Source organism: Alligator mississippiensis, chromosome 13, assembly GCF_030867095.1.
Source record: "Alligator mississippiensis isolate rAllMis1 chromosome 13, rAllMis1, whole genome shotgun sequence".
Taxonomy (NCBI): domain Eukaryota; kingdom Metazoa; phylum Chordata; order Crocodylia; family Alligatoridae; genus Alligator; species Alligator mississippiensis.
The window spans coordinates 55,298,129-55,316,209 of record NC_081836.1 but is presented as its reverse complement, the minus strand read 5'-3'; the positions used below and the strand labels follow the sequence as shown (position 1 = coordinate 55,316,209).

Here is an 18,081-nt window from a genome sequence, read left to right as displayed (position 1 = left end):
AAACGACATGAGCCTTTCAGCTCGGATGTCTCCGAAGGGCAAGCGAGGGAGTGCCCGCGACGTCTCCCCTCCTTCGTGAGCCCACGGTCACTACGGCTTGTGCGATCGTTGGATCCACCTTCGATCATCGTCAACCGACTGGCCTGGAGGTTTAGCACCGCGATGCTCTCGTGGGCCGAGTCCAGACGCTAGGGGGAGGCAGCTGCCTCCAGAAAATAAACCAGGACCCCTTGCACGGCAAGAGGCTGCAGGGCCTTTAGCATTCAGAGCCGAGCTGACATACGAACTGACCAAAATGAATAAGCTCGAGCTGGGTCTGCTTCTTTCCCAGCCCCGAGGAAGGCAGCTGTGCCCCAAAGCTGATCTTACACCTATACCGTTGCTCCCATAAAAACACATCACCACCAAAAACCCTTAACTGACACCAGAACTGGCTGTTTATCACCAAAAAAGGGGTTTGCTTTGCAAGGGACAGCGATTGCCTTCAAAGTCAACGGGAGCTGAAAGCAAAGCGACTTGCTTTGCCGCCTCTTTAGAGAGATCTTTTGAAGCGCCAGCGAGATGGACCCCGGGAGAGCCAGCGCCCCGTCCTGCCACGTGACAGGTGTCCAGGGGGTAGCCGCAGTGGTCTAGAGGCAAAAGGAATCAGACCCGGTGGTAGAGGCAAACATTCTTATTAGATCGCCTGGATTTTTGCAAAAAAGAAATTTGTTTTTTGCAAAAATCCAGTTGGTCTAATAAAAGATACCACCTCTACCACGAGCCCCGATTGCTGTTCTACCGTTGCTTTCCTGCCCGAGCCTCCCCAGGACAGGGTCTGAAAAGAAATTCAAGTGTCGTGGGTCAGGAAGGGCTGCTGTGGGTTTGTTGGAAAGGTTCGTGTAGTCTCTTGTCCTTTAGGTTTCTAGAGGGGAGATTTTCAAAACCGCCTAGCTTTAGGTTCCTATTTTTAAGCATCTATCCAGGCCAAGCTATTTAAGTCTGCAAATTAACCCAGGGGAAGGTTTAGCACAAAACTATCTGATGAAATAAGGTTTTGTGGGGGGTATTTGGGGGGGGTGGGGGAGAGTTTAAAGAACAACTGACTTTTCCTTCACCTGCTTTTCCGGTTAAAAATCCTTTTGCTTCTTTGCTTCCAGCTGGGATCGCCTCTGGTTTATTCCCAGCCAAATCCATTTTAAAGAACACGACGGTTGTCGCACTAAGCGCATTTAGCCTGTGAAAGCCAGACTAAAAAATGACACGCGGAAACTTCAGCTTCACAGAGTCGCAGGTTCACCTAATCCAAGCCCCCCGCACGGAGGCAGGGACGTGCACGCCTGGACGACCCCCGGCAGCTCTCGACTCGAGGCACCCCTGGATAGCCTCAAGACCCCCTAAAAAAATGCCAGCTCTTAGTTTGCACTCGCTTTTTGACCACAGAAGATAACGGGGGGGGGGGGGGGGGGGGGGGGTCTTCCGTTGCAAAGACCTGGGAGCGATCGCAGCGTTTGACACTGCGGATTCCTATTAGAAATCTCCGGGTTGATTTTGTGAATCGGGTTTGCGCACCTCACCGTGCTAAACTTGTGAGGGACGCCACAGCGCTCTTGAAAGGATCTCAAGGCAACCTGGTTGACAATCACAAACAAAAGGAGGGTGGGAAGGGACCTCGGGAGATTGCATCTAGTCCAACCCCTGCGCCAAGCAGGACCAGCCCCAACTCCATCATCCCATACAGGGCTTTGTCTAAAAAAAAACCCAAGGATGGAGAGTCCACCACCTCTCTAGGTAACCCCTTCCAGAGTTTCACCAGCCTCCGAATGAGGAAGTTTTTCCTAAACTTCCCTTGCTGCAGCGTGAGCCCATTGCTCCTTGTCCTGTCGTCTGCCCCAACTGAGAACAGCCCAGCTCCAGCCTCTTTGCACCCCCCTGCAGGGAGTTGGAGGATGCTATTCAATCCCCCTTAGACCCACGCCTGCTCTTAAAACCTCCCGTGAAAGACTCACCAGCAGCCCTGCCCACAGATCCGGGAGCGCATGCCCCCACGCCTCCCCGGGGTGCACACAGTGGCAGGAGCTGCTCCCCCTCTCCCCCCATGCCTCGCCCCTGCCCCAACCCCACTCCCTCCTTCACCGCTGGGGCCTCAAGTCAGCCCCCTGCCCCTTCCCTCCCTCCTGGTAATGGTAACACTACAAGCAAGAAAAAAAATATGAGCTGAAACCCCAGGACAGAAGGAGTGCGTTCATTTAAAAAGGCTGAAAACCCCTGCTGTAATGCATGATCTGGGTCCTTTTTATCCCATTTGGTGCGCACAGAGTTGGAAGCAATGCTTTTGCAGCGGTCGTACTGCATCGCGTAAGTAAATTCTCGCCGTTCTCACGGCTCTGGAAGCTCTGCAGTTTGTACAGAGCCGCCTTCTGACCACAGACCAGGTAAAGTTTGAAATGGGAGAAGCTGGACCAGCCAGTTTCTCACACGATTGCTCCTCCTGCCAAGTCAAACCTGCTCATTTAACACCACCCGATGGCAGGCGCACTTATAAGGCCCCATTGCCCTACTTCGAACACCCTGCAGTTTCAATGCTTGAATTGGCCGGGACAAATCCATGATCCTCCTATTACAGAGGCACGCAGAGACTAAATGCCTCGTCTGCAGCAGAGCGAGGAACTGAGCAGAAGTCTCCCACGTCGCAAGTGTGCGCCCTAACCAACCCGCGACCGTCCGTGTTGGCCACGGCCAGGAAGAGCTGGCGTTGCTTCTAGCAGGGCCTCAGACCTCTCTCCTGAGGACGCTCAGTTTTTCAAGAGTCCTCAACTTCTGCAGCTCCCGTCTACACTAAAAATAATGCAAAGCTACCGTTCGGCCAACACAGCTCTGAAGCTGCAGACCCCAGAATGAAGTAGAGGCAGGGCCGCCCTCCGCTGCGGCTACGGCATCCTGCCTGAACACAGCTGCTCCCTCATCCGATTGCAGGCCCTGCTCAGGTTGCAAGCATTAACTAACTAGTTGTAACCAGGATGCACAACTAGGTAAAAGCCTTGACCCGACCAAGATGCTCCCTGGTGATGAACGCAGCTCGCGTTGCACCTTCTCCGCCGAGCTGTCCACGTGCAACTGGATCCCTCGGGGCACCGATTGCTACCAGCAGAGTCAAATTCTGTGGAGCAGCACCGTTATCAAGGCCATGATGCGAATCAGCGATGGTTGAAAGCCAACGGCCCCCAGTCCTCTGGCCCCGTGGGCCAGGTGGGCAGCGGGGGTGGGTCTACAAACCCAATCCTGCGCCCGCCCACCGCATCCAGCTGTGCACTGGCCTGATGTGGCCAGTGTATTGGATCCAGCCATGCACTGGCATGATCTGGCATGCAGGGCCACATTCTCCGACCCACGGGGCTCTCCACGGGTTCAGAAAATTTGGCAGTGAAGGAACAGCGATTCACACTGCCATCGCTCTCCTGCTGCCAAACTGCAGGGATCTCTGCAAGCCAAATGACATGGCTTCATAGGCCGGATCTGGCTCGGGGGCCAAGGGTTGAGCACCCCTGTCCTAGACAGCTGCGTGGAGACATCACAGTGGCATCGTGGGCTCCCTGCTGCTTCTCCACAACATTGGAGATAACATCATGACAACTCATGATCCTCCTCCATAGACAGGACCAAAATCCGCTACGGGCATCACTCTCCCCTGAAGCCAGGGCAGATCCTTCGTCACTTGAGACAGAAAGGCAAAAGCAACATCACAAAGTGTCCCTTCGTTAAGCAAGAAGAGCTGATTTGGATAAAAATAATTATCCTGTAATCTTTAAGAGTCTTTAAGAGGAGGCAGCTTATGCCATGAAAGATGAGGCATCGCAAACCCGTTACTAGAGCAGCGGAGGAGAAGACCCAGGCTTGCATTCATTACAACCTGCCAGCTGAGGCTTTCGGTACACAGTCTTGGGTCATCTTTTCTGCAGTGGGAGGCTCATCTCAGAGCTGCTTCATATTCTCGTGCCAGTGACTTTAGAGGAAAAAAGCTAGTCACACAATGATCATCACTGCAGTTGTAGTTGTCCGGACAAGCCACGAAGGAACTGGAGAACGGCCCGGCTTTTACACTCTTCTTCCCGGACACCAACCGCCCTGTATGCACATTTGCAATCTCCGTATCAGTTTACAATGTACCACTGTGACCTTTGCAAACTACTCTGTTGGGTGACTGCCAATGCCCTGATTGATCACCGGACGGCTGGCGATTAATGGGTAATTGGCAGGGAATTTTAAAACACCAAAGGGAATGGGGACGGGGTATTTACATTCATTGAAATTCCAAGTCCCAGCAATTAGTGCTGGCAATCGATTGACAGCCAGGCCTCGAGAGCCGGGACGGTAACCACCACGCAGGACCCAGGGCGGGTAAGTTATCTAGAATCCTTGGGCCTGAAATCAACCCGCTACGCTTATAAAATCAAGGGATTTCCCTGCATTCAAAGATGTGAAGGAAAGAGATTATCTGCAAGGTTGAGAGCAGGAAGCTTCACATCAATATAAATATAATAAACAATAAATAGAAATGGAAAAATAGAAACGGAGCTGGTTTGCTGCTTTGAAAGGCAGATGGCAAATCACTGCAAAAGTCTCACTATTGCATTAGCCCAGGGGGGCCACCCTACGGCACACAACACAAGCGGCACAGGCAACCTCTATACGCGGGACACAGAAGATCGGGAAGGATACAGGCAGCCCTGTGGCAACCGGGGCAAGAAACAAAGAGCAGAGCAGCAAATCAGGCTGGGAGCAAAGAGGAGGAAACAGAAAGCAGAGCAGCAGATTGGGCAGGGAGCAGAAAACTGGGCAGAGGAAGGGGATCGGAGGTTAATCAGCGAGCACTAATTTGTGGCACACCTGCCAAAAAGGTTTCAGGGTGGTGGCTGTAGTCAGTCTAAGGAATTAGGCAGACGAGGTTCTTTGGGTAAATCCAATCTCTTTTATTAGACCAACTAAAATAGTTGGGAAAATTCTTCTTTGCAAGCTCTTACTCCATTAGCCCGTGCCGGCCGAAGCCATTTTCCCGAGTTCACTAGATATCCACCTACAATTAATACACCGGAGGCAGTGACGCACTGGCTCCGAATCTAAAATTAAGGAGAACAACAAAAGGGAATTGAAGTGCTCGGGAGGAATGACGAGATTTAACGCTCTGCTGACTAAAGACTCCCTGAGCTCCATCATTTTTTCCCATTGCCATCACAACACTTTGCAGGGGCAGATCTAGCCCCGTTTTACAAATGAGGGAAAGAAAGCATGGCGCAAAAGCAACTTGCAGATGGACACAGAGAAGACCAGTGACGGACACGGGTGAAACAGAAGTCCGCCCTTCCAGTGCCTTCGGCTTTCGATCGGGTGGCCCCTAGGAGAGCCTTTGGCTCACAACGAAGAGCAATAAAGCTCTTTTCTTCTTTAAACGTGCTTTGAAACAACTGCCACATTTCCAAGGCCATCTTCAGCAAAATGCGAAGACAGGAAAGAGTCTGAGCTGTATTCGTAGGGCCCAGTGCATGATGAGAAACCAAGGGAAGGAAATAGCAACAACAACAAAGTCTCAGGAGGGGAAAATTGGCCAGAGGTAGTATTATGAATAGGCACAGAAGACTCGCTCTCTGCAGGAGCAGAAGGTATGTGACAAAATGTTCAGATGTAAGAGAACAAGAAGCACCAAAAGCGAAGGATATCTAGACCGTCATCCTGGGGAGCAGATGGTTTTCTTCACTGGTTCGTGTCAGGCGCAGAGAGAGAAGCAAAATGATTCACCAAGAGGTGACCACAAGCAGCCACGTCCTCCAGGGAAAGGGAAGTGTCGGCAATGATGGATTTGCAAAGTGCTCGTGTCTACGGGCACAGGCCGCCGCGGCTTCTAGTGGCCCGATATCCCACAAGATGCTGCAACGGGGCACGATGTTTCTCCTCCTGCCCCAGCATCTTTGCCAAGCTCCGCCCCAGCAGTTTTTGACATCAGCAGATTAGGTATTTGATTACCGATCGGTCTGATTAGCAGCAAACAGCGACTACAGGAAACGTGGAGGGTTTCTGAGAAGGAGCTCTTGAAACAACCTGATAACCAAGTACACTTCAATTGAGACCATCCAGAATTAGAAACTGAAATCACCACCCAACTGGAGGCAAGCTCATTGCTAAGAGATCTGCTAGGCCACTTGAATTAAGGTCACCGGCAGGACAATGCCGACGCAGCAAACAGGCCGGGGTCTCAAAGAGAATTGAAGAGCTTTTGATAATCTCTGACAAGCGGCAGCTTCCCACCCTCAAAAAACCTCCCTTGGCTTCTTGCTCGTTCCCTCCGTGCAAACTTGAAGATGCTGCACAGACTCGTGTTCTCACCTTTATCTATTTTTATTCTAGTCTAACATCTTTGAAACCAGACACTGTACCATCCTGTTTAGTCGCACATGCTGCATATACAGTCCAGGCATAGGAATATTTGGGAAACGGGTGCGAGCTCATAACACCACCCTAAGCACCGATGCTTACGGAGGACATTTCTAGGCTTAGCATCCGCTCGGGTTTGCTAGTCTGAATTTTCCTTCAGACCGATGTCCGACAGATCCAGCACGCTGCCCGTTTCCAAACGCAGGGGCGTGCATGCCCAGGCCAGTCGTCCAGATCAGCCAGCATCTGTTTTCAGGCAAGGGTCACCTTCAGAGAAGGATCCACATAGTCCCCCTAAACTCCAGAATAACCTATGGACGGGGGAAACGGCACGTGTGCACGTGTCATGTCTCGAAACATTCCCCCAGACCCAAAATCTGTGATAACAGGTTTCCCCACACTTAGTTCAAGCCTCTTACGATCAAGTATCCCAGCCCGTTCTGACGTGACGGTTCAATTCCCATCTGAAAACACTCCTGAAAAGACCGTTCAGCCAGGCGGGCCAGGCAAGTACATCATTTTTACTGCATTACTCAGGATGTGACCGCATCTGAATTAAATGATCATTTCTAAAACAAAAAAAAACAAATGGGATCACTTTTCCTAGCACTTCCTTGTTCAGCCCAACAACTCCACGGCAAGTCAAACTCACGGTGGGAGAAGCCAAGATTCAGCCGGGAACCTGGGTTTTTACTGTGCGTTTTAACCGCCTGATCCAACGCCTGGCTTCTATCAAGCACTGGATCGGCCCCGAAAATGACTGTGCTTAAATGAGATACGAGCATGCCACGCTTTGAATGCAGACAAGACGACGCAACTCGGGAATATAAGCAATACAATTTTTAATTCTGACCAGTCACCTACAAACCCCTTGTCTTTCCACTGTTCTGATGGCATTATTAAATATCACGTTTGTGACATCGCTAGGGAAAAAAATGACACAGAGATACAGAACATTATGATACAATAGTACAAATGATAAATTATTTATACAGTAAATAATGTCAATAGTCAGCACAAATTCATAAAAAGCAGCCTGCTCCCAGAATTATGAAAACAGTTTGGTAAATATTTAAATTGTAACACTTGTAAAGGAAGCAAGGTTTTGTGAGATTCTGCTGTGAAAAATAAACCGTATATTTCTCCACAATTTGTGCAATATTAATACATACAGTACACATTAGAAACCATAACAGCAAAAGGGAAGATGGACAACAATAGCTGTCTTAGCTATGGGACTTCAAAAAGACTGTAAACAGCACGACCCACCATGAATTCCCTTGCCTATCCCCTCACCGCGTTTTAGTTTCTACATAGTATAAAATGAATAAATAACTGAGCTTATTTTTTGGGATTAAAATTATACCAAGATGCTTTTACAAAATAATTAACACTTTAATCTTTGGTCAATTTGACCAGTAAGGCTATTTTGGGATACTAACGTTTTCAAACAAAAGCACTTTCTTAGTTTGAGGTGGGGGGGGGGGGTTAGGAGGTTTGGAGAAAGATCGGATAAATAGACATGCTCCATCCAAAAAAAGGGAGAAACTTTTTTCTGGAAACGTATGAAACTAGGACTATTCAGTGGATTTACAAAAGTCAGGACGTAACTGAAGCTTTGATCAACTGCGGACGGGAACAACCTTTCACTGCTTTTTACCTGGTGCCACGAGTGTGCGCGGCACTTTACAGGGACACGCACGTCTCTCTCTCGTCAATAAGTAGGTATTTACCAAACCAGCTATTGGTTCCGATTTCCTCCCCCCGCCATGCCTCAGCACCCACTTCAGGTTGGGGATCAAGGTGGTTAAAAGTCCTTGGCCTAGTGCTATAAAACACCGCGAGGTGTGCCTATCGCTGTTCGGACACCAAGAATGTCGCCGTGGTTTATTGTGCGGTACGTGTAAAAAAGTAGTACGGCTCTTACAAAAAGTGGCTTGGTCAAAGCAACAGTTTGCCATTCAGCAGTTTCATTAAACTAGGGTCCATACGCTCCCTACCAGACCGACAGTCAATGTCCTAGCAATCCATGACGATGGCTCGCTACTCTGAGCCGCAGATGTTTTAAGAAGGATTTTAATGTTTACTCTCCCCATTTCTATCCTGCCTCCTACTGGGAAAGCCAAAAAATAAAAGAAGATACCTAACGTTTCTCGGAGGTCGCGATTAAAACGATCGGCTAAACTGATAATGCCCCAGTTAAACTCTGCTCGCACAAGCAGGCAACGGACTAAAATCTGGGGGAAACATCAAATGACCTCACTCCACTGCTAAGTAAATTAAATTCGAAATAACATGGCATGATTCTTGCCCTAGATGATGAACCGAAAAGCACTTTTTGCCCCCTCATCTGCTTAATATCACCACTTGCCAAGTTTCTCCTCCTAGCAAGAATCACGTCTTTCTGGTCTACGCTATCAACAGCTTCAGAAGAAATTCGTTTTCCCTACGCTGAAAGGCAACATGAATGATTTTTTTTTTTTTAAAGACATAATGGGTGTGGACAGTATTTTTCCCTCCTGAATGAAACAGTAGCACATTCACATTCTGCATCCGACTCGGAAATCCAGTAGTAACAAGGAAGAGAGAACGAGTTGCGGAGAAACGTCCACACGTTTTACATTCTGGACAGTAACAGAGCTACCCCGACCAACAGAGCTAGGATCTGTGATTGTACCCTAGATTTGATCGTCGCTCAGCCTCCCCTGCTCCTGCCAAAGACACGCAATCCAGTCCCTTCCGCACCGAGCAGCCCTTGCTTTTCTGTGTGGCACGCTGCTAGGGGCTGGCACGATCGACGCAGCGTCACGCAGAGTCCTGGCATGGATCTGTTTGGGCGGTTTCGTCATCTGGCAAAGGCCGCCGAGATGCACCAGTTCGTTTGTGGAGATGCTCCAAAGCAGCGACAAGCTTTGGGACACCCCCCGAAACAGGCCCTTTGCATTTGCAGGCACCGCACGTGAAAGCAGGGCTTCGGCCAGGCTCCCACCTTAGAGAAGGCCAGCTGCATACGCCAGTAACGTTACCCGAAACCTGAGCGTGGTTCAGTGCTGATGAGCCCGAGTTAGAGTGTATAGTTCGGCTTACAATGAACAGCTGTAAATGGAATCAGTAATGATTACCGAGTGCACCTTTAATTAGAGCAAATTAGGTGATGAAATTAATAAGTCATGTTCCTAAGTTAGAATTTCAAACATTTCACGAAGCGTTACCGGGAAAACCAACAGCCTCGTTCGCGATCTTCCTGAAGGCTAACGGTCTGCCCGTTGCGGGAATCATCACGTAAGGAGTGAACCAAGGGAAAAAGCAATGTTAGTGTTTTTTTAATCGCAGTCTTAAAATCACGATGCTCAAATTCTTTTAAAAAGTAATTAGTCACGAGACGTCATTTGTAATTTCCGCTATGAATTCTTAATTCCGAAAGAAAAATATTTTAGTTAATCTTCCCTTTTAAATTCTTTTTACAGAACAAAAAAAAAAAAAGCTAAAACCATAAATAAGAGGGCATTAAAACCATAACAGTGACATCTGCCAATATCTTAAATTTTCAGCCAGACCTGATAAGTCTATCAAAACTAGACAGTTAAATAAGAACCACATTATAAAAATTAGCCAAAAAAAGACTAATTAGGTCATTCTGCAAACTCAAAATATGAAACTGTACTAAAAAACAAAAATATGTGCAAAAGTATACCAGAGTAACTGCATATAGCAAGGTTAAGCCTGAATTAGTTTTAAAGCTTGCCCCGGTGAAACTGAATTCAAAGTTGTCCCACTGTATTTCTTTTAAACTCACATTGTAAGTCAAATAAAAACAAAATACACACAACAACTTCCAAATGAAGTCACTACTGGACAAGCACAGAGCAGACCACTCATTCAGCACGAGTGCAGCATGCCACTCACAGAAAGTTCCTTAAGAGTCCTTAGATAGTAGTGTACAAATTCAACACCGCATACAACAGCACACTGTGTACGTGACAACTCGAGAATTTGCTTCGGATCTTTTCCTTCGGAGACAAGCCGGCTTTCTCGGTCAACCCTTTGCGAAGAAAGCAGTGCGGTTTTGTGTTGCAATGTTTAATGCGGGGGAAAAACCAGCCTCCTGGGCCCTCCAAATCTCTCCTAGGAATAAGGACTATGGGTGAACCAACAGTCTAGAACTGTGTATCGTTATGTGCAAAGACATTCGCTAGCACTCAAGTCTCGTGTCTATCGTACGGGCAGAGGAAATGGCAGGTGCGTGTCATAGTATTTTTAGGATCCGGCACATCATCTGACATCTACAAAATAGCAAACGGAGTTTAAAATGGCAGGTTCTCCCTAGAAAGTGTATTGAAATGATTAACAAAGCAACAAAATGGGCGTAACCTAACTTTGGTGAAAAGTCTGAACATTTCATGTAATGCTCAACAAGCCAAAGTAAAGTACCATCTGTAGCAAAGACTAGCATTAGATTAACTGGTAAGTAGAGACAACTCTTCAAAGATCACAACTGTAAACTGCAAATCTACTTCCAAGTCTCTTATACACCGTTCAGTCCACGCAGGCTTTGTTCATTTTGCTTCAAAGACTTCACCTGGAAACATTTTGAAAAGAGAGTTGCTTTGATTGGGTCTTTATAGGAGGAAAGGGTTAGTTGTATTTGTGGGCTGGGACGCCGATGGAGGGATTCCTGTACTGTGAAGAGGTTGGGTCATTGATCCTGCAATGCTCATGTTCATCCCCTGGCCCATTCTCGTTAGTGATGCCACGGTGCCCATCGCCGGGAGAGGTGCTATTCCCACAGCCACGGGTGCCATGGAAGACAGAGGTATTGGCTCCATGCTTATTGCTGGCACGGCACTAAAAGAAGGGCTGGTTCCCATCACGGGGCTCGCTCTCATTTGATTTAGAGTGAGGGGCTGAGGCTGATTCACTTGGAAGGGGTTGATTGGAGGTGGCGCAGCAGCTGCTCCTAGTTTTGAGAGAGAAAAAGAGAGGAAAAAGACTGCAGCTCCACAGATGTCAAGGCACTGGGGAAGGCCCTATACATTTCAGGTAGGGAACATGCATCCTTAACATCCCGGTACTCCCCACGCCCAAAGCGCTCCTATGGAAAAGTGCCTATAGGGTACCACTCGTGTATTCAAGCCATTATGCTTTCCTCTTGCACAAGCCCCTTGACTTCAGAAAAGCTGCACCTGTTCCCAGTATTACCTGCCCCACTCTACACATGAAATCTCAACAGGATGCTTCGATGCTAAGGGGCAGTTTCTGCTTTTTTGCAAGAGATTCTGTACAAACAGGTCCCACAAGCTACAAGTGTGGAGTGTGCCCGAACGTGACATTCAACTGAACTTTTTTTTTTTTTAAAGGGCACTTAAAAATAACTTGCAGATATCCACTATCCCTTTACTGCACCCGGCCTACTGCATATGGATGTATTTGCTTCTGGACTGCAGCCACCCGGCTCCAAAAAGCTGCCCGAGTGTTTGGCTCGGGGATCCGACAAGAATGCGTAATGTAAACACGTTGCTTTCCGAATGACAGTCAAGTCAGGGGAAAAAAGCAAACGAGAACTTTCCCAGCCTTCAAGTTTTTGAAGCACTGCCAGCAGTGCACATTCCTTACACCGTATATGTTCTTACTTCTGCGGATGGCCCAGTGACCCCTTGTAAACTTCTTGTAGTAACTGCGAATGACAGATATGCAGGCTTCCTGTTGCTGAAAACTGCCAGGTGGCTCATAATTACTGTTCATGCTTCAGTTTTCCCAAACCTTCTTAGGCTCTTGCTGTTTTCCACTATTAGAAAACAATTACCAACCTTGGAATAGACTAAAAACTGGTCAATATTTGTTACAGTGACTCATATGAAGACTCTGAATAAAGCATTTTTCCTATGCCTGCGGCAGAGTCAGTTGGTGTTTTGGAAAATGTTGCCCTGCAGCTGTTTTTCATTTCACACAAGTGTATGTGAGCCACAGCAGATCATCCTGGCTGCTCTTCTCACATCCAGAGCTGAAAACCTTCAGCGCGTGATTGGCTTGTTTGGACGGTCCTCGCATACTTTTCATCCTAGGCGACTCAATCAAACTGTACAATTTTTTCAGCTTCTGTGTACATCACTATTCAGTACAGGTCCTCCTCCTCCACAGTTTTTATTAGCACTGATTATCATTTTTAGCAATTATGTTCAGCTTTTGTGGGGAAAGATGCATGTATGACTACCAAAGGTTTCATCCTGTGAGCTGCAAGGAACCTGCAATGGGCTCCTCCTGAGCCTGATGGTTTATTCAAGGATCAGGTCTTATGATATTAAACTAAGAAGAGATACAGGGCATGTCTACACATGCAAATATTGCTGGATGAGTAATTTACTCTAGAGTAAACCCATGGGCCCAGCCAGCTTTGGGCTCACGCAGCACAAAGCTGCCTGGGTACTGCTCAAAACAGGACAGTACCCAGCCAGCTCCAGGCTGCACATGCACACTTGCCTGCACAGCATGGGGCTGGCCAGGAACTGTCCCAGTTTGAGGGAGGTCTCAGCCAGCTCCAGGCTGGGCGGGGAACTCTCCCGACTGTGAAGTGGAGCTGGGGCCAGGAGTCCCCTGCTGCTGGGACAGGGGGACACTACCCCTGCACAGGCTCTGGTGGGGTGTCCCTGCTGCCCAGCTGACCGGGAGCAAATCTGCTCTTGGTTGGCCATCTACACATGCCTTACTGTGCAGTAATTACTGGGCAGTTAGTTTGCTATTTGCATTTGCAGGTAGCAAATTAACTGCCCAAAAGAGCAAATTATTGTGCAGTAAGAGTCTGCACGTGTAGACAGTGACACTCGCTATGCAGTAATTTGCTCTATTGTGCAGTAAAGCATCTCATGTAGATGCACCCACAGACTACTAACTGAGGAGGGGAAGAACTATATAGGATCCTAAAATCAGCAGTGTTATTATACAGATTGTAATAACGCTGAGGAACCAGCCACGCAGTAAATTCATGCAGATTCCTATCCTCAAAAGAGTTTGCGATTTGAACTGGCCAGAGAGATTGTGGGAAGGAAGAGAGCACACAGAGGGCAAATCACATACCCATGGCAGCACAGATCATCAGGAGAGCCAGGAAAAGACCACAGGTCCTTCCAAGTCCTAGTCCCTAAAACTACATTGCCTCTTCCCTGCTAAGCAGTATGGAGCAAAACCTGCTGACCATCGTTGTCTAGAAAAGCAGGCCAGGCTTTAAGTACAAGATGTAAATTAAGCCAAGAGAAGGAGGGCTGCTTCTACCAGGAAAGATGATAAAATGGGAAAGCAAATTATATGGTGGAGAGGAATATACTGTAACATACCTGGAGCTAAGAATGGATTTAATGAAGCAACAGGCTGTGGTGGCTTAGACACCAATGAATCAAGATTCACCAAAGCTGCATTGGGGCCCAAGAAGGACTCGGGGGTTTTCCGAGCTGCATTTTGTTTGCTCAATGTCACGTTTGTGGGTTGAGAATCAAAGAGATCAGGACTTGTTGTACCACTGTGTTGGGATGGCAAATTGGAACCAGACTCAGCTGGAAGAAAAGGACAAGACAAAACCAAAAAAAATAGGAATCCACTAAATGCTACAGTTCAGTAAAGTCTGCTGCTTACGCAGTCATGTTATCAGAGCTCTTTTACAAGAGTAAGGAAACAAACGATTTCATTCTGCCATTAAGTTTAACTACATATCAGAAGTAATAGTGTACTTTTAAAATGTGTGTTCCATTTTTAGCTGGTTATTTAAATATATTCAATGCACCCCTTACGATATGATACAATATAAACAAAGCTTTATACAACTGGCCTTGACTTCCTAGTGTTTGTAGACACAGATAAGAGCCTCTGTGAAAAATATTCAGAAGCATCAATTATAAACTCGCTGTGTTAGCCCCTTTACTGACATTTCTTGTTGCAAAGGGACTTGCACAACTATTAAGTCAGTTCACCCACCTTCCGCTAACGTTTCAGACTGACAGTTTTCATTAAGTGGTATCAAAGTGCTCAAGAAAACAAAGTTTCTAATTTTTCCATTACTGTTAACTTCAAGAGTCTGTATGTCTACAAGACTGCCTGTCAGGTTAGTGCACGTCACTGTTTTCTACCACGGGCATGACCCAATTATGACTCGTATGAAAAATGCACTGGAAGACCATTTAAATCAAGCACAAGTTAGTGGGTTCAATACAGATGTACCTGAATCAAGTTCTGGGGTATACCAGACTATTTTTAAGAAGCCCTGTGAATCAACGCAAAGGGAAGCTTGTTAACATATGGCTTTTACTGCTCCATTGCATATATAACAGTTTTAAACCTGTTCATTGTGAAAAAAACTGCATCTTTTTTTAGAACAACTTTTTATCAACTTGCTATCAAAACGATTACAAAAACTACCCATTTTCTGAGTATTTATTTGATCCGTACCTGGCTTCTTGGAAGTCCGAAGGGTGTCAAATTCAGAAAAGTCATCTTTAGCTGTACCGTTCAAATTGCTGAAGAGGTCAAAAGACGAACTTCCTATTCAAGGTAAGAAAAGACCGCTGTCATTAATCGAGCTCCGGTGCTATTAAAAAGCCATTTCTAAACCATTTCTCAATGTCGAATCACAGCATTTAAGGTCAGCAAGGGGGCTTTTGCTGCTATCCAGGCCCAAGCTCTACGAGTATTGCTACCTCCTTGGTATACGGCCTTTACTTATACTTCTAGTTGCCCCTCTTTGTTCAGTGTTACAAGCCATTTGTGGAAATGGTCCGAGGCAAATCTTTGCGTGCAGGTTCTTAGTTAAGTGCCCTTCAAATGTTGAGAGGTAATGTCAGTCAAACATTATTTGTGGGAAATCAGAGCAGTAATAATTTTGTGGCCCAAAAGACAAGAGTACATTTACTGACTATAGCTTTTAAATAAAGCTCGTGCAGCTAGCTGTGGCAATGACAAATAAATTCTCTATATTCTGGGATTGCAAGTGTGGAGAGAAAAGGAAGGCGTAACAAAGAAAAGGCAACACAAGTGTTGGGCATGGCCATAATTGGGGTAAGAATTAGATTCCCAATTCTGCATCCTGCTTTCATATTAAAAGAACTGGGAAGGCAAAATGAAGGGTAATTTGCAGTACTGTATGTAGAGAAGACCTACAGCACTAAGCAAAGGGACGCCTAGCCTTTCTAATATCTCCACTAGATAGGGAGATGTATTTAACCAAAAAGGAAGGTGGAAAAGCCCATAAACCTGAAGAGGAATCATTACTCCAAGTCTAACAGAGCATGGGCATTTGAAAAACTGTTGTTTTTGAAAAGAAATACGTTCACGCTATCAGCTGACATTAAGCTTGCAGCAAACAAATGCTCGGTAAACAATTCGTGACGATAAAAAAACCAAGCTAGAATGGAAGCAAAATTCCACGCTCTGAATGACGCTATTTATTTCCAGACAGAGGGAAAGTCTCCATAAAACCCAGATTTCAGAATCATTTCCACAATGATTCAATTATTTTGTTTTGCCAATGGAAAAGGAGATTAGACGTGACCTTAATATCATTCCACTTATCGGTCCTTTGTTTATTATGTGCAGATGAACGAATGCCAGCAAACCCATTTGCGCAGAAAGTCAGGATACCACCATGAAAACACCCAGGTATTTCTGAGGCTAGTGAGAGTTACGAGAATGACGGCATAAGCAGCTTCTTGCTGCATTATCTTTGAGGGCCAGATTTGCAAAGGCCCAAAGGGCAGAGAAGTGCCGAACTCCAGCTTGTGCCCTTGAAAAATCTTCTCCCCAGAACGCTGGCCATCGATCAAACGCAGAACTAATGAGCCACATCTGCGGACACACCCTTCTGCGCTACAAGGTCAAATTAAAAAAAAAAAAAAAAGACTGCTGCCTTTTAGCTTTCGGTTTAATGCTCTAGCTTCCAGAAATTCATTTTTTACCTAACCGAAGCTAAAGCTGGTCATACAGTCGAGGGTGTCAATGGCAGCCAGGCAGTTCCAGCTGCCTGGCTTATTCATGTGGCAAGTGTACATAGACAGGTCACGAAGAAAGAGGAAGGGAGTTAACGTGGAGAAGGTGAAACGTGAATTCGGTGCTCTGTGATTCAAAACGACGATGCAAAATTCTCCTTGTTGCGATCTTCTTTGCTGTCACAAGTCAACTCCCAAACCCTTCAGTGCAATGGCTTCTTTTACCTGATCCATTTTAGAAATTACCTGAATGAGGCAGAGAAATAACTCCTCCAGTTAAAAAAAATATTTTAAAAGGGATTGGCTCCCTTCATTTAGGAAAAAGTGGTCAAATGTTAACACAGTCTCTTACCAGAAGTAGAAACAGGTTTGTTTGCAGGTGCTGGTCCCCAAGGATCTGCTGTAGCTTTTGCTGCCACAGACGATGACTGAGAAGGAGCCCAAGGATCTACATTTTTGGGGAGAGGCTGAGCGGTGGATCCAGCTGGTGCTCCCCAGGGGTCAGCAGAAGCCGCTGGCTTGGCACCTGGAGCAAGAGACCGCAGATCAAACATAATCTCACTCTGAAAAGCTTTCCTGGGTCGTTACTTGCCTCCAGGTATAAATTACCCCTGCAAGGTAAACACTAAGACAGCGGTGAAACAAATTGTTCAACATGAGTTGCTGTTGGCACACACGTTAACGTGCTATCCATCCAAACTGACAGCAGGCTCTGCGGAAGACTCCCGCGCTATAAAAATAAGCTCCCACTTGAGCATGTAATTAAACTTGTAATTCCAAAACAAGGATGAATACGTTTGGGGGGGGGGGGGGGGGGGGTTTCTGAGCAGACTGTCCCTCCCCACAGCAGAGAATCAAGATTGACTGGAAATGACACAAGAAAATCCCAGGTTATATTTAAAGTTAACTCGGGGGGAGGGGGAGATTGTTTCGATGAGGCAATACCTAAAAGAAGCAACGTTTTCTGTGCAAAACCTGGCCGTGGTTAGGAAAAACCCTACCTAACAGCTTAACATGAGTCCCTTTATAGCTGTCTTCTTTTTCCACTGAATTTAATTCTGTAAAAGAATAACCGACCTATTCCACCTTCCCTGAGCTACGGTTTTCCCCGTTTCTTACTGTGTTCCTCCCAAAGGCCTTCTCCAAGTCATCTCTCTTCTGTTCCTCGGTCATCCTTGCCTTCTCCCCATCACTGCTGGTCCTCCACCCTCAACCCACATCCCCCTGGTGCACTTCCGTTCTAATGTCCTGATTGAGGTTTAGGATTCCCATTTTTAATGGAATAAATAGGTAATTCTTCACCCATGCAGGCCACAATGGCTAAATGATCTATATTTCAAGAGAAACGAAGGACTGACCTGGGTTGAGGCCTCACTGGGATCCCCCAGAACAGAAAAAAGTCAGGACCGTAAAAAGCATATGACAAAATACAGAAGAGCAGCAACTTGTCCCCTGTACAGTATAGCTGCTGCCCAGTTTCTTCTCCAAATAAATCCCCTCCCCATCACCCTCTCCTGTAACCAGTCAAGCTTCTTCCTAACCCAGGTTCAGTCCAAGAAGTCATCCCTTCCATTCCCCCTACCCCAGGCTCAAATCCTGGCTCCACTGAGGGAGTCAACACTGGATTTCAGCAGTGCCAGGACCACACTGGCAGCACTTTGCCAGTACAGGTAATGTGAACACGACTTACGGTTTATTCCAGCCTCCCACC

General features: G+C 46.8%; 1 protein-coding gene across 5 annotated transcripts in view; it reads right to left on the bottom strand.

Moving 5' to 3' along the window:
- Positions 1-7,230: 7,230 nt before the first annotated feature.
- Positions 7,231-18,081, bottom strand: part of EPN2 (epsin 2) — a 62,552-nt gene continuing 51,701 nt past the window's right edge. For 4 of the 5 annotated variants that reach the window (XM_019494565.2, XM_059716816.1, XM_059716817.1 and 1 more), the window contains 4 exons: positions 16,723-16,896; positions 14,839-14,931; positions 13,734-13,949; positions 7,231-11,362 (listed from right to left, as the gene is read on the bottom strand). In XM_019494565.2, coding sequence (XP_019350110.1) covers positions 11,025-11,362; positions 13,734-13,949; positions 14,839-14,931; positions 16,723-16,896 — 821 coding nt within the window. In that variant the 3' untranslated portion in view covers positions 7,231-11,024. The remainder of the gene's footprint in view (positions 11,363-13,733; positions 13,950-14,838; positions 14,932-16,722; positions 16,897-18,081) is intronic. The other variant, XM_059716818.1, reaches the window with a different exon arrangement.